General features: G+C 50.0%; 1 protein-coding gene across 2 annotated transcripts in view; it reads right to left on the bottom strand.

Annotated features, from left to right (window-relative positions):
- Positions 1-26,719, bottom strand: part of OLFM2 (olfactomedin 2) — a 68,117-nt gene that overhangs the window by 39,330 nt on the left and 2,068 nt on the right. The window contains exon 1 of one of the 2 annotated variants that reach the window (XM_081092099.1): positions 9,173-9,468. The exons of the other annotated variant lie outside the window; for it this stretch is intronic. Coding sequence (XP_080948225.1) covers positions 9,173-9,307 — 135 coding nt within the window. The 5' untranslated portion in view covers positions 9,308-9,468. Of the gene's footprint in view, positions 1-9,172; positions 9,469-26,719 lie in introns of those variants that run through there. 2 annotated transcript variants of the gene reach the window in all.

Raw genomic sequence — 26,719 nt, 5'->3', positions numbered from 1 at the left:
TGAGAATTCTAGTCTCTCCCCCACCCCCTGTCAGGGTCCTGGACGTAAGACGCAACTCTGGCAGCATGAAAATAGGCTCTCGGAGAGAGAAAGACAGACGGACAGGCTAAGAGACAGAGATGAAAGAGATAGAGAGACAGAGACACCAAGAGACAAAAGAGAATCAGAGTCGAAAGAGACAGAGACACACAGACAGAGACACACAGACAGAGACACACGGAGAGAGACACAGAGACACACGGACAGAGAGGACAAAATAGACTCAGAGACACAGATAGAGACAAGACAGAGAGGGGAGAAAGACAGTATGACAGACAGACAGGCAGACAGAGATCATCATCAATATTGACTCAACAAACATTTATTAAATGTCTGCTGTGTGTTATGAATACACAGGTAGAAAGAGAGAAGGAATAAAGACAGTATGAGGGGGGAGAGAGAGAGAGAGAGAGAGAGAGAGAGAGAGAGAGAGAGAGAGAGTGAGAGACTCTCAAAAGACGAGAGTTTAAAAATAGAGACGCGTTAAGGCTGAGAGAGACAGGGACTGGGAACCAGCCTGCCCCCCCTGGTCTCCCCGGGGGAGCCTCTTCCCTCCCACGCGTGAACACATCCAACCCCACATCCAACTCTCAAAGCGCCTGGGCCCCCAGAGGCTGCCTCTCTTCCTCGCCCAGCTTGGGGCTGCTCCCTGGCCGAGCTTCACGCGGAGGCATCAATCACCGGGACCAGAGGTGAGAGGATGCCGGGCCTGGGAGCCACCCAGAGGCAGAAACCCGCGCCTCCTCTGGCAGGAGAGGAAGCCGGTGCTCCCCTCACGCCAGCGGCCCAGATCACCTGGCCTTGAAAGCTGCCTGTGGCTCTGCCTGGGTGGGCAAAGGCCACACCTAAGCCATTTGTATAGGTGTTGGCATCACACTTGGGGTGACTGGGTCCAGGGTGGTGGTCACCTAAGGGGTTAAGGCTCCTTCCTACCTTACCAGATCCTCAAACACACCCCCACCCCCCCTCCCACTCCAACACCTTCACAACCCCCCCACCCCCACTTGGCCTCTCTCCCTCCCCTTCCCCCGCTCTGTCTTTGCTTTATTTGCTTCGTGTCTCAGGGCAAATGCCATCTCCCCGGGAGCCTTCCCCGACCCTCTTCCCAATCGCATCCCTCGCGGTTCTGCACCAGCTCCTTCCTCGCCCATCAAACGACAATTACACAGCCACTCATGCGGCCCGTGCCTCCCCCCGGAGCTGTGCGAGGCGGAGACGAGTCTCTCCTGTTCGCTGCTGTGCCCCTGCCCCACCCAGGACTCAGCACGGGAGGGCTCACACTGCTCGTTGGGGGCGACTGCCCTGCTCTTCGGTGGCAACACCACGCCAGACATGTGTGTGGGAAGCTGGCAATGTGCACACTTTCTGGACACTCGTTCAGACCAGGGCACGAGAAAAACTGCTTTGGGAAACGGGCCCCCCTGAGCCCTGGGAGAAGACGCGGGTCACAGGGACACTCACCCAGACTCACGGGTGTCAGTGGAGGAATGAGGGGCCGTGGCCTTCCGGGCCAGAGCCGGGACCGTTCGGAAAACACCTCCCGCTTGAACTGAGATGTTCCCGGTGACAAGCCAGAGGGGCAAAGTTTTTGCTCACATGGCATTTCCAGTCCTGATGGTGGTAAACAAGCCATTACCATGATGATTTCCGATCGTTATGAGTACTGGGCAGAAAATAGAACAGGTTCACAGAACAGCGGGACGTGTGAGCCCAGGCCGTCAGGGACATCTTTCGGAGCAGGCGGCATCTGAGCTAGGACCTGAGCAGTGAGAAGCTGGCTGCAGGGAGGGTTACAGGAAGGGTGTTCCCGGAGGGCGGCACGGCAAGTGCAAAGTTCCGGAGGCGGGAACCAGAAGAGTGTAGGACCCGGCCAGTGTTGCTCAGTGGTTTTGCAGGTGGACCCATGAACCAGGAGGTCACGGTTCAATTCCAGGTCACAGCACATGCCCGGGTTGCGGGCTCAGTCCCCAGTAGGGGGTGTGCTGGAGGCAGCCGATCAATGATTCTCTCTCATCATTGATGTTTCTATCTGTCTCTCCCTCTCCCTTCTTCTCTCTGAAATCAATAAAAACCTTTTAAAAAAGAGAAGAGCAATGTGGAGGGATAGATGAGTGGTCCAAGATCTGAGATTCGGGCAGGTAGGATCCTGTCATAATAATGGTGATGGCGAGAAATAACAATAGCTAACTTTTATAGGCACCTTCCATATGTCAGGTATAATGCTATAAGGTACATTCAGCTATTATCTCCATTTTATGGATGGAGAAACTGAGGCTTCACAAGCTGGGCCAGGGTAAGGAGTTTAGATTGTTTTGTGCAGGGGAGGTGGGCAAAAGTTAAAAGGAAGCAGATTTCACACTCAGAATCTTGAAGTATTTTCCAACAATTAGGTCTCTTGGAAAAAAAGGCCATAGGCAGCCTCATATTAATTCCTGACTCCAAACCCCTCCAAGGCTCCATCTTGGACACTCAAGATGAAGTACAGGCACCTCGAGCAAAATCCCTTCGTGACATAGAGCCTTCTGACCACTCGGGCCACTTCCACACTCCTCCCAACCTGGCGCCAAGTCTCCGCCCACTCTGAACTGCCTCTGAGCCTCTGAGCCTCTGTCCATGCTGTTCCTTCTGTCTGGGATGCCCTTGCTCTGTCTTCATCTGGCCAGTTCCTTGAAGACACAGTTTGGGCATCACCACCTCCAGGAAACCTCCACTGCACGCCGGCTGGGATCAGGGCCCCTCCTCTGCCCCATAACACTCCAAAACATCACTATCATCTCTGCTGATGAGACTGCGATGTGACTGAAGTTGGGGGAATTGTTCATTTTTATATTCCATAGTCTAGAGCCCTTCCCAGTATAAAGAAGGTGTTTAGTAAATATTTCCTCACACTTTGAGGTGTTTGAGCAGAAGCTGTGAGTCCACGATTGGAGCAGGTGTGGTCCCAGGGGAGCTCCCCAGCAGGGAGATTGGATATGGCAGGTGTGGTCGAATCCACAATCACCTACTTTTCTCCACCTCCTGGGCCCCTGCTCTGGTCCAGTCCCCATCCTCACTCACCTGGACCAGTGCAGTGACCCCTCCCTGGTCTCCCAGTTCCCGCCTCACTTCCTGCTCTGCCCTTCCCACCAAGGCCAGGGAAGCTGAACACCTGAGTCAAGTCCATCCCTCCTCTGCTCAGAACCCTCCTTAACATCCCATTTACTCATTTAACAAGTATTTCTTTTTTAAAATATATTTTTATCGATTTAAGAGAGGAAGGGAGAGGGAGAGAGATAGAAACATCAACGATGACAGAATCATTGATCGGCTGCCTCCTGCACACCCCACGCAGGGGATTGAGCCCACAACGCAGGCATGTGCCCTGACTGGGAATCGAACCATGACCTCCTGGTTCATAGGTCGCCGCTCAAACACTGAGCCATGCTGGCCGGGCTTAACAAGTATTTCTTAAACACAAAGTGTGTATTAGGCCCCGGGCTAGGCATTGGAGCTACAACAGTCAACAAAAATTGATTTTTTAAAATATCCCCTCCTCGGGTTGCTGACATTATAGTGGGGAGAATAAAACAAGATAAATAAGCCAAATACATAGAGTATATTATAAGTTAAAAGAGCAACGGAGAAAAGGAGAGCAAGCAAGGGGAGGCGATATATGAGGAGTTTCACGTTAAATCTGAAATCCTACAAGGCTCCCCATCCCAACCATGATGTGGCTTCTGCAATCTGCCCACCCTCATCTCCTCACACCCCACCCCACCCCCCTTGCTCACTCTGCTCCAGCCACACTGGTTTCCTCACCGTTTCTCCAACATTCCAGACATATTCCCACCTCAGGGCCTTTGCACTTGCTGTTCCCTCTACCCATAATTCTCTTCCTCTAAGCCCATCTCACTTCCTTCAGATCTCTGCTCAAATGTTGCCTCCTCACAGAGAGGCCACTCAATCTAAACGTCCCCCTCGTCACTCTCCACTCCGCTTTTGCTGACTGCTGTGTTTCTTCATTGCACATTTCAGCACCTGAAACAGTGTAAATTTTCCTATATATTTATTTCTCCCCACCCTGCCCTAGGATGTCAGTTCCATGCGGACAAGGATATCTGTCTATTTTGTTCACTGTTGTATCTTGATACCTAGAATAGGGTCTGGCACCTCATAGGAACTTAATACATAGTCACTGAATGAATGAATGAATGAATGAATGAAGACACCCTCTAAGAGAATTCTTGTCACTTAGGATAACTGGAGGAGAGACTGAGCGCAGCAGGGCAGTATTTAGGGTTGTTTACACATATCAGACCATTCCTCTCCACACAGGTCATGGTAGCACCACACTTCTTACCCTCATTGAGGTTAGGCATGCCATGTGACTTGCATTGACCAATGAAATGTGAGCAAAGTAACATGTGTTACCTTCAGGGCAAGGCTCTAGGAGCTGAGGGTGGGGGGTGGATGGAGGACTGCTGTGCCTTCCCTTTCCAGTCTCTGTGATTAGGTCACCATAGAGCCTCCATCACCCTGGCCCCCTGAGTGACCACCATGGACAGTGCTCTCCAGCCAACAATGGATACGCAGTGCAAGAGAAATAAATCACTGAGACATGGGGCTGCTTGTCACTGTGGTGTAACTCGGCCTCTCTTGACTCATATAGAGTATCTGGGGCCTTTTCCTCCTCGAAACTGTCAAGAAAAGACATGGATTCTGCACTTGGGTCCTTCACGGGAAGGTCCTCAAAGAACATTTTGCTGATACCTGCTCAGCCCCTCCCCATTCCTCTCCTGAGGAAGGGGGTCCTCCCCAAGCAAAATAGCCTCCTCCATCTCCCCTTTCCTCCCTGCAGCCCTTAAGGATGAGGGAATGGACGAGGACATAACATATAAGGTGCAGGTAACTCACTCCAGGCCCCATAATGACGGCGGCCGCTCGCAATGAGGCTGACAGCGTTTAGTCTGCTTCTGGATTTATGACGCCCAGGTGAGCAGCCATTCCACTGAAGGCTCCCACCCCACAAGAATGGTTTATGGCTGGGCGTTGGCCAAAGATAGCAGCAGTGGCAGCTTCCTCCCCCTCCTTTCCAGAGATGGTCTGTAACACCCTCTCTTAGAGTCTCTCGGAATGCTAAGTTGCTCCTCTGGATCAGATCGGGGAGGGGAAGCCAGAGACAAGAAGGCCCAGAGAGTCTGGGCTCACCAGCTCTCACACCTCACCACTGAGGTTCTTTATTCAGCCAAATGCCAGCGTTCAAACTTCCGCCTTATAACTGGGACTTCTCACTACCCGCGCTCCTGAACCCATCAGCTTACTTACCCATGCTGGTCCTCCATACCTTCTTACAACTCCTCCTTACTAAGCACCTACTATGTGCCTAGTCACTTCCCTTTGTTCTTCCCAATCCTTAGGAAAGTGGATTATTGATTTAAACACTTAAAAATATTTATTCCAGGCATATGATGTGCTTGGCTACAACGGCAAGCAAAGTACCTCCTCCTTACTGAGCACCTATCTCAGCAATTTTCAACTGGTTTGCTGCAAGAATTTAAAAAACATGCAACACCTGACTATTTAGTCTGGGGCACTGACCTCTTTTCCCTTAGATTGTCAAATAAAAAAAAAATGACAACAGCCACCACCACAATAGCCGTCTGGCATGAATGAACCAATATTATACCTTTTTTTTGTTGTTAGCTCAGCAAAAAATTTATTTTTAGTGTGCCGCAGGATTTTAGTAATGAGTTTATATGTGCCATGAGATGAAAAAGGTTGAAAATCGCTTAACCTATGTGCACCCAACCATTTGTTTCCATGTGAAGGTTGAATCCTTGAATCCTTATGAAGATTTGATTGTTGATTCAGCCACTTGACAAATACAGGGTGTCCCTGTATACACACTTTAACAGCTGACAGCTCAATTTTGAAAATTAAATGTATTTTTAAAGATATTTTTTTTATTGATTTCAGAGAGGAAGGGAGAGGGAGAGAAAAGCATCAATGATGAGAGAGAATCACTGATCAGCTGCCTCCTGCACACCCCCGACTAGGGGTCAAGCCCACAATACCAGCATGTGCCCCAATTGATTGGCAATCAAACCATGACCTCCTGGTTCACAGGTCAACGCTCAACCACTGAGCCATGCCAGCCCTGGGGGGTGGGAGGAATAAAATGTATTTTAATAACCACTGCCTTTCTAATTATTCAAAGTGTGTGTATACATTTGGGGGGACATTCTATATTTATTGCATCAAACCTTAGGGTTCAGTAGTGAGCAAAACATTGAAGTCCACATGGGTCCGATGGTTTAATGGGGAGTCTGACTCTCCTTGACAATGGGGAGTCATTGTAGCCAAGCTTAAAGAGATCAAAAAATTTCCCTCAAGGTCATTCTGCTAGTAAATTTCAGGGCCAGAATTCAAACCCAGGTGTCTGACTTGGAGTCCTATCTCTAACTGAGAATCTATGTCAGGCACTGGGCTGGGGCTTTCAAGCATACATGTGCTTGACACAGAGGAAGCACTCAATGATTTTGTTGACTAAACAAGATGGATGGAGAGATGGATGGATGGAAGGATGAATAAATAGAGGACAGATGAAGAAATGGTTGGATGGTGGATAATGATTGAATGGAGAGATAGGTGAATAGATGGATAGAGAGATAGACAGATGGAAGGAGAAATGGAGAGACAAATTATGGCTAATGGATGGAGAGGTGGATGAATAGATGAATGGAAAAATAAAAAGATAAATGGATGAGTGGATGGATGGATGGATGGATGGAGAGATGGATAAAAGAATAGAGATGGGTGAATGGATAAAGATAGATGGATGGATGGATGGATGGATGGGAAGCTGGACAGTAGATCTGTTAACCATGACAATTCTGCGAGGTAAGAATCATCATGCCCATTTTATAGATGAATAAACTGCACAGTGGTAAAGTCACTGGTCCAGAATCAAGAGCAAGTCATAGAGCAAGTTGGGAGAAAGTCTGGATCCCACCTAGGTCTATGAGACACTTCCAAGATCCTTCCAGAACACCCTCATGTCACAGTTCCCTCCCAGGTCCCGGGCATCTCACTCCACAGAGCCCTCTGGCAAGGCTTAGTGAGACTCAGGGATGGGGTGGGGATCAGGGATGGGAGAACTATTAGCTTCAGCAGGCAATTCCATGGAAGCATTGATCAAGGTGCTATTAACTACGGATGGGCCAGAGTGGGGACCAGGGCTGTTTGAGTGCGCACACACACACACACTAATATTTACAGAAAACACATGGTACACAAAGGAATCCACCCACATACATATAATACAAGGTAGGCATAGATACACACTTGCACATATATGCACACTCTTCTGAAGACATACATGTCTACACTTAAAATGCACATAAAACACACACATGCATATGTACATACTTGTACAGACACACATGCACACACAAAATCATAACTCAGGGACCCACTCTTACACACTTATGTACACATTCCTCAGACATAGCATATGCTCTCATTTACACACCACACACTGCACATAATCCATGCACACATTTACAAAAACTCTCACTCCTAAGATGGTGGGGGAGAGGAATCTGGCTTCTAATTTCAATGAGACACCATCATCTTTCTTGCCCCTCAGAAGGTAACAGCAAGAAGGCTGTCTCATGCTCATGTATACAGACTCACATGTGCACATGCAATCACATAGCACATGCAAACCCACAGTCAGGGACATACAGCTGCAGATACACACTTAGGTGCATCTGCATCTGGACACACTCACCCAGGGACACACTCACACTCGTCCTGGGATGCACCCTTACACACGAAGATACACTTAGACCCTCGCGCTGGCAAAACACATAAACTTTCTCGCAGCCCCCTTTCACACACACCCCCCCCCCCAGCACACTGGAACTCATGCAGGGATGGACACACCAGGATGTACTTTGAGACACACAGAAAGACACTTTCACACATTGGCTTCAAGCCTGAGAATGTGGCCTGAACGCCCTCACTTGTGCCAAACCCAGTGCCATTTCTCCCCAGGGGCTGAGCCCAGGCCTGGGCCCAGGGCATGGCACCGCCTCTCCACTTGCCTGAAAGTCTTTGGAGCAAAGACCCCTTTTCTTCCATGGAAGGCATAGGAAGCAGCAGTGTGGGAGCCATCGGAAGCTAATCCGCGTTTGCTGGCGAAGTTGGGGGGAAATCAAGCAGGAGAGGGAGCCCGAGCATCCCAGCTCCATGTAAGGGGAGGAGTCCCGCAAACAGACTGAAGAGGGAAGGGGTGGGAGGGACGTAGCTGGAGGAGGCTGAGGGAAGTTTTCCATGGAGGATGCCTTCCCCCGCCCCTCCTCAGGACACCAGGACCACCATTATAAACCCCCCCCCCCTCCAGCTCTGTGGCAGGAAGGCTAGAGGGTGAAGGTGATGGAGGATAGGATGGCATGGGGGAGGGGGCAACACTGGAGCTTCTGGGGGCAGCGTCAGCCCCGCCCAGTCGGAGACCCTTCTGGGAGGGCAAGTTATGGGAATAAATATTCAGCACGTGGTAAAGCAGGTAATGAGGAGGGAGATGCTGAGGGGTGGGGGTGCGGGGGGGGGGGGGGGGCAGGGGAGAGAAAAAGAGACACAAAAAAAGATTCAAAGTCAGAGACAGAGCAACAGAGACAGAGGCAGGGAGAGACAGAAACAGAGAAGCAAACCACAGGCAAAAGAACAGACAGACAGAGAGACACGCACACAGGCAGACAGACAGACAGACACGGGACTATTCAGAGACACCGACGCAAATAGGGAGAGATCCTGAAGGTGGAGGCACTCGGAGCCCCGAGGCTGCCCCATTCCGAGGCGGGGTCCCCCACCCCAACCTCCGTCCCGTCCCGCTCAGCCCGGACCCCCGCCGCCTCCACCCCGGGCGGAGCGAGCCTAGGACATCGTTGCCACTCGGACGCTGCTCACTAATAAGAAGAAATAACAGTAACAGTGGCGGAGGGTCCCCGGCCCCGCCGCCTCGGCGCCCCGCCCCCAGCCCCGAGAGGGCGCCCCCGGGCCGGGAAACTGGGGGCCGGGGGTCCCCGGGGGTTGCGGCGGCGGCACGGGCACCACGCCCCCCGGGAGCGCCCCCCGCGCGGCCGCCACTCACGATTTTCTCGGAGGCGCCGGCGCGGGACACGGTGCCGTTGAGCCCCACGAGAGAGGGCAGCGTCTGCGACATCCAGTTGGTGACCATGGCCATGGTGCTCAGCACGGCCCCGATCTTGAGCAGCGGCACCGACATCGCGCCCCTGCCTCATGCCCCGCGGCCGCCCGCCGCGCGCCCCGCTCCCGCCCGCCGCCTGGCGCTCCGGCCTCGCCGCCCCGCGGCCCCGGGGGCGCGAGCGCGAGCTGGGCTTGGGGTCGGGCCGGCCGGCCGGGGGGCTCCGGGACGCGGGCTGCGGCTCCGCGCGCCGGGCGGGCTCCGCTTATAAAGCGCCGGCTCGGCCCCCGCCCCCTCCCGCGCCTCCGCGCCGGGCACTTCCAGCCGCCGTGACGTCACGGCCCAGGCCCGGAGCCCGGCGGGGGGCGGGGGGAGCCCCGACGGCCCCGCTCCCCTCCCCAGGCTGGCCGCCCCCCGCCCGGGGCCGCCCCTCCCGGAGAGGGACCCCCCGCCCCCCGCCCCAGCCGCGGCATCCCCAGCCCCGCCCCCGCGGTCGCCCCCTCCCCACCGCCGGCGGGGTTCCCGGGCCACCCCCGCGCACAGACTCCCCGGCGCTTGGCCCCGCGACCACCCCGCGCCGGCAGGGGACCGGAGTCCCAGTCCCGCTCCTCTCCGGTGAGGGCAGCAACCCCGCTCGCTAAAACAGGGGACACAGGTGTGAGAGTCTGGGGGGCAGGATGGTGCGCCCCCAGGAATCCAGCGGCCCAGAGTCTCCTTCTCCTTGGGAAGGGGCGCTCCGGGGACCAGGGCCACTCGGGTCGTTTCAGAACCGGGGAAGCCGGAGTGGCGGGTCGGAAGCCAGTAGACGCGGTGACTTGACAAAGGTGCGGGAATGGGGGTCACTAGGGCAGCGAGGATTCCCCGGTGCGCCGGGGGCGGCATGACGGCCGGGCACAGCGGAGACCGGCAGCCTTTTGCAGTCAAGTCCCAGGCGGCTCTCCAGGCGCAACTTGAACTTGGAGAGGGGGCGGGAACCGACCCTCGGGACCCCCCTCCAGGCCCCAGGACTCCGGGCCCGGGGGAACCGGGCGTGCAGAGCCCCCGCACCTCCCACCCCCGCACCAGCCGCGGGCGGGGGCGGCGAGGCTGCCGGGAGGAGCGCCCGGCCGGTTCCATTTCCTCTGTTTCCCCTGCACTCACGCCCCCTCCTGGCGTCCCCGCATCACCTCGCGCCGCCGCCGCCCTCAGTCCGGGCCGCCGCTGTCTGGAGGTGGCGATGACTCAGGCTTTTGCAAGGTCTCGCCTGGGGAGCAGCCCTGAACACGGGGTGCGTGCCTTGAACGGTCCTTTTCTTCTGAGCTTAGCAACAGGGAGAGGCAGGTTCTGACTTCCAACAATGACTTCTCTCTCTGCCTCAGTTTCCTCATCGGCCAAGTGGGTGGTTGCAAGGACCACGGACCGCATGTGTGTAAAGGGCTCCAGTGTCCTGAGGATCAGTGAAAGCTACTGAGCACCCATGTCCCAGGCACCGTGAACAACAAACAGAATGCCTGCCTTCGTGGCGCTGAACATTCTGTGGGGTGAATCGGACAAGAAGTAAGAAAACAAACGTAAAATAAGACATCGGGGTTCGGGTGGGGCAGATAAATAAATACGGAGTAAACCTTAAGCAGGGTGGTTTGGGAAAAGTGACATTTGAGCAGAGATTCAAAGAAGGTAGGGAGGGAGGGAGCCATTTGGATACCTGAGGGAAGAGTTCCAGGCAGTGGGAACAGCAAGTGCAAAGGCCCTGGGCAGGAGCATAAGTGTTCAAGGACCAGGGAGGAGGCCATTGTGATTGGAGCAGAGTGAGCTGGGGGAGAGTGAGGGGGAGCTGGTGCTTGTAAAGCATTTTGCAGAGTGTCTGGGACATGGTGTTTCATATATAGTAACCGCTGTTCTTTTAATATATATATATATTAAAAGAACAGCGGTTACTATATATATATAATTGATTTGGGAGAGGGAGAAATAGAAACATCAATGATGAGAGAGAATCACTGATCAGCTGCCTCCTGCACGCCCCATAACGGGGATCAAGACTGCAGCCCAGGCATATGCCCCTATTGGGAATCGAACCGTGACCTCCTGGTTCATAGGTCGATGCTCAACCACTGAGCCACACCCGCCAGGCCGCTGTTCTTATTATTATTTGCAACTGACATTAAGCTTTAAAAAATGAGATGTGTCCTTGCCTACTTGTACTACAGCTTGCATTTATGAGTGCTGAACACTGCAGATTTGCTTGCTGAGCAGTCGTTACAACCTCCCATGGAAAGTACAGCGACTCCCCTATTTACAGGTGAGAAAATAGGCTCAGCGAGGAGAGGGGCCCAGCTCAAGGTGACCCAGCAGGTAAATGGGGCCCCGGGATTTGAACCCAGGTCTGATTTTAGATGCCAAAACCGCTGGACTCCAGGCCCCCTGGCTTAGAGAATTTGGAAGCCAATGGTAATCTCACTCAGCACTGGCGCTGCAGAAAACCGCCCTCGCTCCTTTAGCCAAGCTTCTCCACCGAGTGGTCTTCTCTCACACCTGCCCTTGCTGTCTCCACTTCCCCCCACCTCCTCCATCTTCCCAAAACTCCTCACCAAAGTGGCTAATGACCTTCCAATGGCCAGTCCCACAGCCTCACACGAGCCCTCACGTAGTCACTCTCATGGGTTAGTCTTCATGGATCATTCCCTCCTTCTTTTTTAAATCACCTGATCACCTCCATAGATGAGAAAATTATAGTTTTTTAAAATATACATTTTTAGCCCTAGTTGGTTTGGCTCAGTGGATACAGTGTCGGCCTGCGGACTGAGGAGGGTCCCGGGTTCGATTCCCATCAGGGCACATGCCCAGGTTGCGGGCTCAATCACCAGTAGGGGGAGTGCAGGAGGCAGCCTATCAATGATTCTCTCTTATCATGGATGTTTCTATCTCTTTATAAATATATTTTTATTGATTTCAGAGAGGAAGGGAGAGGGAGAGAGATAGAAACATCCATGATAAGAGAGAATCATTGATAGGCTCCCTCCTGCACGCTCCCTACTGGGGATCAAGCCGGCAATCCAGGCATGTGCCCTGTCAGGGAATTGAACCGTGACCTCCTGGTTCACAGGTCGATGCTCAACCACTGAGCTACACCGGCTGGGCCATTCCCTCCTTCTTGAAAGTAATTTGTCCCTTGATTTCAGGCACCTTATTCTTTCTTCTGCCCCCACTTCCCTAGCTGCGCCATCACTGTCTCCTACCTTCGACCTAAATATTTGTATTTTCCAAGGCTTGGTCGTAGGTCCCCAGCCCCTCTCACTCTCTACACTTAGCCCAGCCAGTGGTTCTCAACCTTCTGGCCCTTTAAGTACAGTTCCTCATGTTGGGACCCAACCATAAAATTATTTTTGTTGCTACTTCATAACTGTCATGTTGCTACTGTTATGAATCGTCATGTAAATATCTGATATGCAGGATGGTCTTAGGTGACCCCTGTGAAAGGGTCGTTCAACCGCCAAAAGGGTCGCGACCCACAGGTTGAGAACGGCTGGTAGACCATCATGCCAGAGTTTGGGTTCCATCTGGCCCCAGGACCTTAGCACTTGCTGTCCTTTACCCAGAACACTATCACCACAGATACACGTGGTTTGCTCATTTACTTCGTTTATATCTCTGTTCTGTCATTGTGTGGGGAAGATACATGCCCTACCCTTCTCCGGAAAACTACATTTCCCAGTTTCCCTTGCACACTGGCTTCCTGTTAAACTCATCCAATGGGAGGCAAGGGAGGGAGATTGGAAAGTGGAGAGGAAGGAAGGAGCCACGGTATTTCTCTTCTCTGCTTCAGCTTGGGGTGCGGTGGGGTATTCTGACTGGTTGAAGCCAACTCCCACACAAGAGCCCTTTTCTCATCACATCACCCTTTGTCATGTCCCTCTAACAGCTTGGTACTGTGGCTTATTGCTGGATTCCCTGATCATTCTATCAGTTTGGCTTCTCAGCTCTTCCATCTCACACTCAACCAATTTCCTGTGTTAAATCCCCTCTTTGATACCCTAGAGTAGTTTGTTTCCCTGACTGGGCTCTGAGTAATATGGCCATTACAGACCTTCCCTGGCCGCCTCATCCACACCACTCTCTGTCCTTTACGCGGCTCTATTTTTTTTTGAACAGCATGTGACATTCTATTCTTTATGGTCTGTCGGCTCCATTAGACTTGAATTTTAACAAGTCTGTATTTTTCACAGCTGCATCCCCAAGACTTCGGGCAGTAATTGGCCCAAGAAATTGTTGACTGAGTGATTAAATACATCTACAGCTGAGGCCTCCCAGGGGTATATCTACAGCCCAGATCTCCACCTGGAACTGAGACACCTGTGCCCACCTGCTTCTTGGACAGCTCCACTTGTGTCTTTCACAGTGGGACTGAGAGCAGGTGGCATCCACCAGAACAGCCTCAATCAAAAAGGCAGGACTGCCCTGGCCGGGTGGCTTAGTTGTTGGAGCATCATCCTGTACACTGGAAGGTTGCAGGTTTGATTTCTGGTCAGGGCACATACCTAGGTTATGGGTTCAACCCCTGGTCCTGGTGTGTACTGGAGGCAGATGATTGATGTTTCTCTCTCATGTTGATCTCTCTCTCTCTCTCTCTCTCTCTCTCTCTCTCTCTCTCTCTTTCTCTCTCTCTCCTTCCCTCCCTCCCTTCCTCTCTCTCTAAAATCAATAATAAAAATGTATCTTTGGGTGAGGGTTAAAAAAAAAAAGGCAGTACCAAGTATTGGTGATGATGTGGCAAAACCAGAACCTATTGCAAGTGGGAGTATAAAATGCTGCAACCACTTTGAGAAACAATTTAGCACTTTCTTTAACAGTTAAACAGAAACTTACCATAAGACCCAACAGCCAAAACCGGTTTGGCTCAGTGGATAGAGCGTCGGCCTTCGGACTGAAAGGTCCCAGGTTCGATTCTGGTCAAGGGCATGTACCTGAATTGCGGGCACATCCCCAGTGGGGGATATGCAGGAGGCAGCTGATCAATGTTTCTGCTATCATCAACAAATCGACAAGTGCTGGAGAGGATGTGGAGAAAAAGGAACACTTGTGCACTGCTGGTGGGAATGCAGACTGGTGCAGCCACTATGGAAGACCGTATGGAGTTTCCTCAAAAAACTTCAAATGGAACTCCCATTTGACCCTGTGATCCCACTTCTAGGAATATATCCCAAGAAACCAGAAACACCAATCAGAAAGGATATATGCACCCCTATGTTCATAGCAGCACAATTCACCATAGCTAAGATCTGGAAACAGCCTAAGTGCCCATCAGTAGATGAATGGATTAGAAAACTGGGGTACATCTACACGATGGAATACTATGCTGCTCTAAAAAGGAAGGAACTCTTACCATTTGCAACGGCATGGATGGAACTGGAGAGCATTATGCTAAGTGAAATAAGCCAGTCAATGAAGGAAAAATACCACATGATCTCACTCATTCATGGATAATAGAGACCATTATAAACTTTTGAACAATAATAGATACAGAGGCAAAGGTGCCTCAAACAGATTGTCAAACTGCAGCGGGAACGCCGCGGAGGGTTGGGGGACAGGAGGTAGGGGGGTAAGAGATCAACCAAAGGACTTGTATGCATGCATATAAGCATAACCAATGGACATAAGACACTGGGGGATAGGGGAGGCTAGGGGATTGTCTAGGGCGGGGGGAAAAAATGGACACATATGTAATACCCTTTGTAATACTTTAAGCAATAATAATAATAATAATAATAATAATAATAAAAGACCCAACAATTCCATTTACCCAAGAGAAATCAAAACATGTGCATGGAAAAGCTTATATATGAATATTCATAGCAGCATTTTTCATAATGAAGGAAACCATCGAAATGGCCATTGACTAGTGAATGGATAAAACTGGTCCACACATATTATGGAATGCCATTCAGCAACAAAAAGAAATGAACTACTGACACATTCTACAATATGGATAAGCCTCAAAATATTTGGCTAAGTGAAAGAACCAAACAATCACTAATTTCAAACAATTTCATAACTTCAGGTGAGAGTGAGGATGGGCTGAGATGGGCACGAGGGATCTTTTGGGGGTGGGAGGTGATAGAAATGTCCTAAAACTGGATGGAGGTGATGTTTGCACAACTCTGTCAATTTACTAAACGCCGTTGAATTGCACACTCGAACAGGTGGATTTTATGGTATGTAAATTATCCTATATAATAAAAGCCTAATGTGCTAAGTGTCTGGTCATTTGGTCAGCCGTTCAACCAATCAAAGCATAATATGCTAATGATGTGCTAAAGCTGCTCAATTGCTCGCTATGACATGCACTGACCACAGGGGGCAGATGCTCCAACTGGTAGGTTAGCTTGCTGCTGGGGTCTGGCCAACCGGGACTGAGTGAGATGTGCCAGACACGCCCTGGAGCCCTCCTGCAGTCCCTCCCTGGCTGGCCAACCTCCCACATCCCCTCCCAGCCCCGATTATGCACCAGTGGGGTCCCTCGGTCTGGGCTGCTCCCTCTCCCAATCCAGGACTCCTTGGGGGATGTTGGAGAGTGGGTTTCAGCCCAATTCCACAGGCCATGCCAAGCGACCCCACTAGTGCACGAATTCGTGCACCGGGCCCCTAGTACCTAAATAAAACTGTTAAAAGAGGGAACATTCTTAAACTTCCCCTGCAAGGCCCCTTCCCTGAGGTGCCCTGTGCTTGCACTGACATGAGAATGAGTTCTTCCTTAAATTGTGCACCCGATGCTCCTTGCTTCCCAGGAATATAGCCCGGGTGTACCCATAGTTAGAAACTACAGGTCTTGCTCCATTTTACCCCTGTGTTCTCTCTTTCTACTCCGCCAGTCAAGCCAGCAACAATGCTGCTGATTTTGATGCAGAAATATCTCCAGAGTGTCTTCCCCGCTCCATCACCATCATCACTCTAAGCATGGCGTTTGGGAGTGCTGTGGATGGAATGTTTGTTCTTCCAGCATTCATATGTTGAAGCCCTAACCCCCAAGGCGATGGTATTAGGAGGTGAGGTGTTGGGGAGGTGATTAGGTCATGAGGGTGAGCCTTCCCGAATGGGGCGGTGCCCTTCTAAAGAAGACCCAGAGAGCTCCCTTTCCCCTTCCCCCATGTGAGGAGGACACAGCAAGCAGGCACTATCGGTGAGCCAGGAAGTGAAGGCACCATATCTGCTCGCACCTATATTTTGGACTTCTCAGCCCTCCAGACTATGAGATAGAAATGTCTTTTGTGTGTGTGATATAAATCTATGTTGTTTATAAACCACCCAGTCTGTGGTATTCTGTTATGGCAGCCTGAGTGCACTAAGACTGGGAGCCATGGGAAGTAATGTTTTATTTCCTGAAAATTCCCAGGAGGAAAAACATTAACAACTGTCAGAAACAATAACAATTATTGCTAAGGTTTATTAAATACGTGTCAAGTACTGATATCATGCAGTGATATACATGAAATAACTCATTTAACCCTCAGAATACCACTATGAAGTAAACGTGATTCTAATTAAAATGAGGAAATAGATGCACAGAGATGCTAAGAAACTTTCCCAAAGGCCCCCAGGATTCTATTCCAGACAGACAGGTTACATGGTGCTGAGTCCATCCAACCTATTCATAGAGGAAAGAATTAATTTGATCCCTACCTCACATCATATACAAAAATCAATTCCAGGTAGACTGTACATCCTAAAGGTGAAAGGTAAACCATAAAGCTTTTAGTAGAAAATATAGAAGGATATCTTCATTACTCTGAGATAGGCAAAGGTCACTAAAACTGAACAGTAACAAGCACTAACGAAGGAAAAAAATCACCTGAACTACATTAAAATTTTAAACTTTTATTGATCAAAGATACCATGAAGAGAATGAAAAGACAAGCCACAGAGTAAGAGGAGGTATCTGCAATCCTATGTCCAATAAAGAACTCATATCCTGATTTTCTATTTATATAAAATATGTATAGATATAGTCCTACAAATCAATAAGGAAAAGGCTGACATCCTAACAGAAAAATGGGCAAAAGACTCGAACAGACATTTCACAAATGGAAATACCTGAGTGGTAAATAAACATGTGAAAAGGTAGTTAGCACTATCAGTCATCAAGAGCTGTAAATTAGCCTGGCTGGTTTGGCTCAGTGGTTGAGCATCGACCTGTGAACCAGGAGGTCACAGTTCAATTCCAGGTCAGGGCACATGCCCGGGTTGTGGGCTTGATCCCCAGTAAGGGGCCTGCAGGAGGCAGCTAATGGTTCTCTCTCATCATTGATGTTCTCTCTCTCTCTCTCTCTCTCTCTCTCTCTCTCTCTCTCTCTCCTCTCTCTCTCTCTCCACTCCATCCCTTTCTATCTGAAATCAGTAAAAATATATTTTTAAAAAGAACTGTAAATTAAACCCATAAAGTGATATCACTGCACACCCATGAGAATGTCTGAAATGAAAAAGACAACCCCAGGTGTTGTGATGATGTGGAAGAGCTGGCCTCTCAGACAGTGCTGGTGGAAGAATAAGTTGGTAAACTCTTTGAAGAGCCTTCAAAAGCTTGGAAGGCTGCTGGGTAATATCTCCTAAAGCTCAATATACCCACCCAAAGACCAGCAATCCTACTCTTAGGTATATACAGTTGAATCTCACTATTGGCAGGTTTTGTATTGGCAAGCTCGCCTACTCATTACAATTTATTTATAACCCCCCAAATCAATAGTCGCAGGGTTTTTGTGGTCATTCGTGGACATGCACAGAGTGGCAAAAATTTGGTCACCCACAGCCATGCTCTGCCTTCTTGTTCCAGCTCTCCTAACTGTAAACATGTCCTTTTCAGTCTATTGAGTGCCAAACTGTTCACATTTTCATGGTTTTTATTGGTGATTTCTCTACTTTAAGCAGCTCCTACGCATAGCGCTGAACGGCTGTCTAGCGTCTCCAAGCACAGGAAGGCTGGGGTGGGTCTTCAGGAGAAAATATGTCTGGTCGATAAATTTCATTCAGGTATGAGTTATACTGCCATTGGCTGTGAGTTCGATGCTAATGAACCCACAATTTATATGAAATAAGGTGTTTTAAACAGAAACACATATAAAACAAGGCTGCTATTGTTTGGTCCACAAATATGTTGTGACCAGAGGCTTGCAGGAATCTAACCCTGCAATGATTCAGTATTTGTTAATTCAGTGTCCACTGGGTCTTTATAGAACACTGGAGGCCCGGTGCACAAAATTCATGCACAGGTAGGGTCCCTAGGCCTGGCTGGTGATCAAGGCTGATCTGTGGGGCGACCGGCAGGACGATCGGGGGGCCCTTGCTGGCACCTGCTGTGGCTGGCCTGGGGCCTGCGGGTTGGGGGAAGCTCCTGCATTGAGCATCTGCCCCCTAGTGGTCAGTGTGCATCATAGCAACCGGTTGTTCCGCCGGTCATTCTGCTGTTTGGTCGATTTGCATATTAGGCTTTTATTATATAGAACACTAGAGGCCTGGTGCACAAAATTCATGCACTGGGGGGGGGGGTCCTTCAGCCTGGCCCACACCCTCTTGCAGTCTGGGAGCCCTCAGGGGATGTCCGACTGCCGACTTAGGCCCGCTCCAGCTGTGAGCCTGACTTCTAGCTGAGCTGCACTTACCACCAGGGGGAAGCTCCTGCATTGAGTGTCTGCCCCCTGTGCACATCATAGCAAGCGGTTGAGCGCCTTAGCATATCATTAGCATATTAATGCTTTTTTTCTTATTGATTTTTTTTTTTACAGAGAGGAAGGGAGAGGGATAGAGAGTTAGAAACACCGATGAGAGAGAAACATCAATCAGCTGCCTCCTGCACACTCCCTACTGGGCATGTGCCCACAACCAAGGTACATGCCCCTGACCGGAACCAAACCCAGGACTCTTGAGTCCGCAGGCTGATGCTCCATCCACTGAGTCAAACCAGTCAGGGCAGCATATCACACTTTGATTGGTTGAATGGACGACTGGACAACCGGACACTTAGCATATTAGGCTTTTATTATGTAGGATAACTACTGTGAATGAAGAGAATCTACTGAACACGTATAGCCAAACATCCTTACAGACATGTGTCAGAGTGTCTATGTCAGCACTGTTTGTGTCAGCCACAAACGTCACCAACCCAAATGCTTAAACCAGATATGTCATGGTATATTCACACAATGGAGCACCACAAAGAGATGAAAACACACGATCCATCACAAAACAACCATACGGAGAAACACTATGCGGAGCAGAAGAAACTGAATACCAAAAACTACACACTTCATGACTTCATGAGGTTAACAAGTGGGTGAAACCAGTGTGGTGAGAGATGTCAGCTTAGTGGTCGGTGACTCTGGGGAAGGGGGGTGGAGCGGGTACCTGCAAGGAGCATGAGGGCGCCTCTGGATTTTTGCAAAGTTCTGTTTCTTTTTCTTATAATATATTTTTATTGATTTCAAAGAGGAAGGGAGAGGGAGCGAGAGAAAGAAACATCAATGATGAGAGAGAAACATCAATCGGCCACCTCCTGCACGCCTCCCCCACTGGGGATCGAGCCCACAACCCAGGCATGTGCCCTGACCAGAATCGAACCGTGACCTCCTGGTTCATAAGTCGATGCTCAACAACTGAACCATGCCAGTCGGGCAAAGTTCTGTTTCTTTTTTTTTTTTTTTAAATATGTTTTATTGATTTTACAGAGAAGAAGGGAGAGGGATAGAGAGTTAGAAACATCGATGAGAGAGAAACATCGATCAGCTGCCTCCCGCACGCCCCCTACTGGGGATGTGCCCGCAACCAAGGTACATGCCCTTGACCGGAATCGAACCTGGGACCCTTCAGTCCGCAGGCCGACGCTCTATCCACTGAGCCACACCGGTCAGGGCCAAAGTTCTGTTTCTTGACCTGGTGCTGGTAACACTATGTCACCTCAAGACAACTTATCAAGATGCACCCTTACGATCTGTGCAGGTTTTATGTCAAGAGAAAATGTATTCAAAAATATGAATTAGGGCACCAAGCATAAAACGTAAGTCCCGTCTCCGATGGGCAGCAGGTAAAAAATAGTAGAGCTCTACAGTGGAAACGCTAGAACTCACACCCCATGCAGAACTCCGTGTCCTTGGCAGCAAGCCAAGTGGCCCCTGTCCTCCGGGCCACCTCGGCCCACACGTAACGAAAGGCCTGAATTCATGTCCGCGCACACGCCGCTCTGCGTCCCTCAGAACACAAATGGCGTGAGCCTTCTAGCCTGTGGCTGCTTTTGGGTTTGTTTTTTGTCTTGGTTACAGCAAGTTTTGGGAAATGGTGTTGAAATATGTCTCCTTTGATTCCCTCCTTGGAAGAGCTGTTTTTTCTCTCCTCTCAGCGCAGTCTTTCTCCTGTCGTCTCTGCTTCTCGCCTGGTTCAGAATTCCAGGAGGAGGTGGGAAGGAGCCAGGCGGCCTTGTTGAGGACTCAGACAATGAGAAGCGCCCTCCCTCGGTTCACCACCCCCAAGTGTTAGTCTTGCTGCGCCTCTGGTTGCCCCCAGTCTGCCTCAGGCCTTGTCAGCTCCTGAAATAATTCCGTCTTCACACCTTTACTCTTCCCACTCCTGTCTGTCTTCCATGTTATAGCAAGAGGCTCTGTCCCTCGCACAAATCCAACCATGTCTCATTCCTGGCTTTAAGACCTCTTTAAACAGCAACAACAACAAAATACAACCCAATTTAAAAACCGACAAAGGACTTAGCTAGACATTTCTCCAAAGAAGATGCACAAATGACCAATAAACACCTGAAAAGATGCTCTCCATCACTAACCCCCTAATGAAAAGCAGATCAAAGCCACAGTGAGATCACAGTGAAATGCAGATCAAGCCTCACCCCTTGAGGATGGGCCAGAATCAAAAGTCAGGTAAATAACAAGTGTTAGTGAGGATGTGGAGACATTGGAACCCTTGTGCACCGCTGGTGAGAATGGAAAACGGGGCAGCCACTATGGAAAGCAGTCTGGGAGTTCCTCAAAAACTGAAATGCATCACTGGCTCCTGGTGCTGCTTGTGTGCTCATTCAGGGCGGGCCTGGTACGTCTTTTGTGAAGCGATTCCCACACGAGTCAACAAAAAGCCCAAGGAGTCAAGACTAAGAACATGATCATGTTTATTTGAAGGTGTCGGGGCAGGATGGTTCTGGGTACAGTTTAGGATTAGCCCTAACCGGTTTAGCTCAGTGGATAGAGCGTCGGCCTGCGGACTGAGGGGTCCCGGGTTCGATTCCAGTCAAGGGCATGTACCTTGGTTTCGGGTACAACCCTAGTAGGGGGTGTGCAGGAGGCAGCTGATCGATGTTTCTCTCTCATCGATGTTTCTAACTCTCTATCCCTCTCCCTTCCTCTCTGTAAAAAATAAATCAATAAAAAATATATTTAAAAAAAAAAGATTTACAAAAAGATTAAGAGGCATACGCCACTTAGAAAACGAATGAAGGCCTATTGTGAAAGACAGGGTTTGCCAATGAGGCAGATCAGATTCTGATTTGCTGGGCAGCCAATCAATGACACAGACACACCTGCACAGGTGGAAAGGGAGGATGAAGGTACAACTGACGTGTTCTGGCAGCGGAAGGGAGGTGTCCACCACAAAGGGAACCTGCTACTTTATCCAGAACTCGGTTCCTCCAGGCCAAGAAGACATTCTCAGTTAGAATACCGCCATTTTTCCCATCCCCATCCCCTTATTGTGCACAAATTAACTGATGTACATACACAGCATTTGCATTTTGTAAAATAAATGGCCAATGGTATGTTTTGATCGACATCAAATGGAGATGGGCTGGGGAAAATACTGGTTCTGTGAAAGGACCCCCTTCTCCATTAGTGGAAACTCATGCAGCTCTCATCTTTATATCCCAGTAAGTTATTTTGCTCTCGCTGTTTAACAACAGCAACAAAAAAGAACACCATAAAGATCCTTGCACACCTTGTTTGATTGCAGAATTTTAATGTTTTTCATTTATCGTTGTAAAACTAAGGACAATTTTATAACTTTTTTGTACGTAGCTGTTACATGGAGGGCAATCTGTCTTTAAGTAAGGATACATTACTCTAAAAGAAATGAATCCTAGATAGTTTTCCCTTTAAGTCAAGCATCTTGTTGTTTAAACTTCTTGTTTAAAATGAAAAAAATAAAAACACCTTAAGTACATTATTACCATCTAATGCACAGTCCCACTTCTGATATATATTCAAAAGAGCTGGAAGAGCCCAGTTGGCATGGCTCAGTGGTTGAGCATCGACCTATGAACCAGGAGGTCACGGTTCGATTCCCGGTCAGGGCACATGCTCAATCCCCGGTGGGAAGGGTGCAGGAAGCAGCTGATCAATGATTCTCTTTCATCATTGATGTTTCTATCTCTCTCTCCCCCTCTCCCTTCCTCTCTGAAATCAATAAAAATATATATGTTTTTTAAAAAACTGGAAGGTCTTGAAAGATATTTGTCCACCCAAGTTCATAACAGCATTATTATTCACAATAGCCAAAAGGTGGAAGCAATCCGAGTGGCTACCAAAGGATGAATGGAAAAACAAAATGTGGCATATACATACAATGGAATATTATGCAGCCCCCCCAAAAGATTGAAATGCCTTTTTACAACATGGATGAACCTGGAGGACATCATGCTAAGTGAAGTAAGGCAGTTACAAAAAGAAATATACTGTATGGCCCCACTTATATGAGTTTACTAGAGGAATTAGATTCGTAGAGACAGAAAGTAAAATGTGTGTCAGGGGCTGGGAGAGGGAGGATGGGGAGTTATTGTTTATTGGGGACAAAGTTTCAGTTCAGGAAGATGAAAAGAGTTCTAAACATGAGTATACTGCCCTGGCGGGTTTGGCTCAGTGGATAGAGCGTCGGCCTGCAGACTGGAGGGTCCCAGGCTCGATTCTGGTCAAGGGCACATGCTTGAGTTATTGGCTCAAATCCCCAGTAGGGGGCATACAGGAGGCAGCCAATCAATGATTCTCTCTCATCTACCTCCCTCTCCCTTCCTCTCTGAAATCAATAAAAATACATTTAAAAAAATAAAATAAAATAAAACATGAATGTATTTAATACAACTGAATTGTACACTTAAAATGGATAAGATGATAAATTTTATGTGTATCTTGCTGATTTTTTTAAAAGACCTTCTATTGAAACACACACACTGAGACATGCACACACATTCCATTCCATGGCCTCGTACTGTCAGCTCAATAAATTGTAAAATCCTTAACCAGCCTTCAAGGTCCTTATAGCCAGATTACAACCTACCTCTCCACGCTCCCCTCCTTTCTCCCCTCCCCATGCGCATCACCCCCACTCCACCTGATCCCTGTGTTCAGAACCCTCCGTGTGCTGTACGCATTGCTAGCTTGGCCAACAACCTTCTTCTGCAGGGAATGTCCACCCTCCAATCTTCACTCACTCATCCTTCAAGGCCCCACTCAAATGCCACCTCCTCCAGGAAGCCTGCCTGACTCTGGACATTTTGCACATGGACCCTGTGCCTGCGGCATGCTCCCCAAGGTGGCCCTGAGAAGCCCTCCACATCCCCAGTGCCTCACTTGCTGTCTTTCATGTAGGAATTACTAGAGAAATCGGGAATAGAAAGAATCTGGCTCATCGTGTGGATATCATGCGTTTTTCTTGTGAATAACCGCAGCTCTCTCAGGGCCTAAAAGGTCAGGAGCTGTTTGCCATATTCAGTGGCTTCGGCGGACTTTGCCTTTTGGTTTCTGTCTTCTGCATTGTGACTCCCTGTCTTCCTTGCCCAGGATTGTTAGGACTGTGTGCAAAGGGAGAGTGAACAGCCACGGAGAGAGTCTATTCTGACTGCCCTCTGCTGCATCTGGCTCCTCCTTGCTTCGTTGCTGAGCTCTGCATGGATGACTATAACACAGAACAGGCTTCCACGCTGGGTGTGAAGACACGTTGATGTTCTCAGACGAGAGCTCCCAAAGAGTGGGAACAAAGTCTCCTGCTCCTGTCGCAACTCCCTTCTCCCCAGCACAGCCAGACCCAACATCACAGAAGCGAAGTCTTCCACCCCACCCCTCGGCAGCTCAAACTGTTGCCCAGCCTTTGGTGTCTGGTTTGAGGTTCGACACAGAAGGCTCCCAGTGAATGTTCCTAAGTGAACACACAAAGGCACTGACAGAGAATTCTGGGGACACAAAGTCACTGCCCACCCCAGCTGCTGGGCTCAGGGGAAACACACACACGCCCACATGGGCAACACAGAAGGACACAGAGCCACTGGTGCACATGCCCACAGACACGAATATGGCACACACGCCTCTGTGCCCAGCTCGGTCAATGCCAAGTGCACAATCCTAAACACACACCCACAGGCACTGCAGACACGCTCCTTTAGAGCCAGGGTTAAGGTGAGGCAAGTAATGCTAGTGGTGCAAGTGCAGAGCTGGATTCTGTCTTTATTTAAAATTTTGTTTATGGCAGATTTTTTGGATGAATGTTTATGTTCTTAAGATGCTGCAGTAAGATATTCTCTATCTTGGTGTTGGTGCTTTTGGGCACCCCTTCAACTTTGCACCAGCGGCGAGTGCTTCACTTGCTTCACCCTGGACGGGGCCGTGACACACACAGGGACATCAGCCAGCACAGCTTTGCCACAGTCACTCACACACACACACACACACACACACACACACACACACACACACACACACACAGTCTCTGCACAGACCTCATCCCACCACTAGGTGTCACCCAACACCAACCCCGATCTTCCGTGGGAAGAAAATACCCAATTCATTTATTAACTAGGAGTCCTTAAGATTTCCTTTTACTTCCCTCCACCTGGGACATTCACATTTTCCAAAGGGGCCTACTAACACGGTGTCTTAACTCCAAATAACGGTGCTCGGTAATGGGGGAATTCAGGCACAGTGAAGAGCAGTTTTCCTAGTGCTTCATACCCAGGAGCAGTGGTTGACTAGAAATGGGTAGGGGATGGTGCAAGGGCAGTGTTTCCCCGACTTTCCCGTGGCACAATAGTCCCACCGTTTGAGAAAGAAAAGATTCTGGGAGGACGAGGGGAATTCATCCACCCATTCATTCATTCAACAAATATGTGTTGAGCACCTGTGAATGAATAAACAACTCGTGTAAAGATAGTGATGAAGGCTATGCAGAAAAATACATCTAGAGCTCAGAGAATGACAGTGGATGTTCAAGGTGGGCCTCTTGGAGGAGGTGCCATTTAAGCAAAAGGAAAGAGAGGGGATCAAGTAGCTGCCTGGGGGAACAGTGTCCCAGGCAGAGAAAATGGCCCTGAGGCATGCAATCCAAACTGAACTACTACTCCTGTCCTATCCCATGGGCACCCCAGAAAAGAGGTGACCCCAAACCCAGATAGTGCCAAAGATGTCGCTAGATCTTAGGGAAGATCTGGTGGTCAGGAAGGGGGCATCTTTCCCACAGGGAAAGCTCTCTGGTAGCTCCAAGGCACTCATGGGCCACACCTAGAGCATCCCTGACAGAGCCTGGAAGGACGGACGACTCCTCTGACTGGTGCTACTCCCCTGCTCTCAGCCCACAAGTTTCCATGTGGCCTGCCCCCTCCTGACTTCCCGGGTCTCATCTCCCCACAGCTGCCCTTTGGCTCACTCCTCTCCAGCCACACCAGCCTCCTTGCTGCTCCTCAAGCTCACCGACTTTGTTCCGACCTCAGGACCTTTGCACTTGCTTTCCCTGCCTTGAACGCTCTTCCTCTGGACACCAGAAGGCTCCCTCGCTCGCCTCTTTCATGTGTGGCCTTAGATATCACCTCCTCAGAGATACTGTCCCTGGCCCTTCTGCTAAAATAGCCCCCACCCACCGCCGTCACTCTTTAATTCCCTCCCCCTACTTCTTTATGACGCTTGCGTTGTATTATACGTTTAGCTTTGGCATTGTGTTGTGTATCTATTCGATTCTTGTCTGTCTCTCCTGCAGAAGATCGGCTCCAGGAGAGCGAGGATTTGATTACTTGGTTCATGGCTGCATCCCAGTGCTCAATCCTGTCGGCTGATTGAATGGACGAAAGAATGCTGCCTAGAACGGACCCCTCGGTGGTGCCCAGGGCCCAGCAGGGACCGAAGAGGGAGCTCTGGGAAGCGATGGAGGGGGCGGAGGGGGGACAGAGCATCCATTCCTCAGACCCCTTCCCTCCCTGGGGCGTCGGGCTGGTGGGCAAGCTGCGGGCTGAGGGCGGTTGACGCCACTGTATTGCCCGAGGTGGCAGCCGGCAGGAACTGCAGCCCGTGGTTGGACCTCACTAGCCCCGCCCACCCGCCTTTTAGCCCCGCCTCCACCGACCCCAGTTTAGCTCTGCCCCCAGGAAACCTCGTGTTAGCCCCGCCCCCAAACCACACCCTCCCCGCCCTGGGAAGTGTAATATTTCACACACTCTCCCGCACCCCTAGCCAATCTTGGCTGGAAGACAGGAAAACCAGAGTTCCTAGGGGCTAGCAGGTA

The sequence above is a fragment of the Myotis nattereri genome, assembly GCF_964212035.1.
Source record: "Myotis nattereri genome assembly, chromosome: 5".
Classification (NCBI taxonomy): Eukaryota; Metazoa; Chordata; class Mammalia; order Chiroptera; family Vespertilionidae; genus Myotis; species Myotis nattereri.
This window is presented reverse-complemented; position numbering and strand designations above follow the sequence as displayed.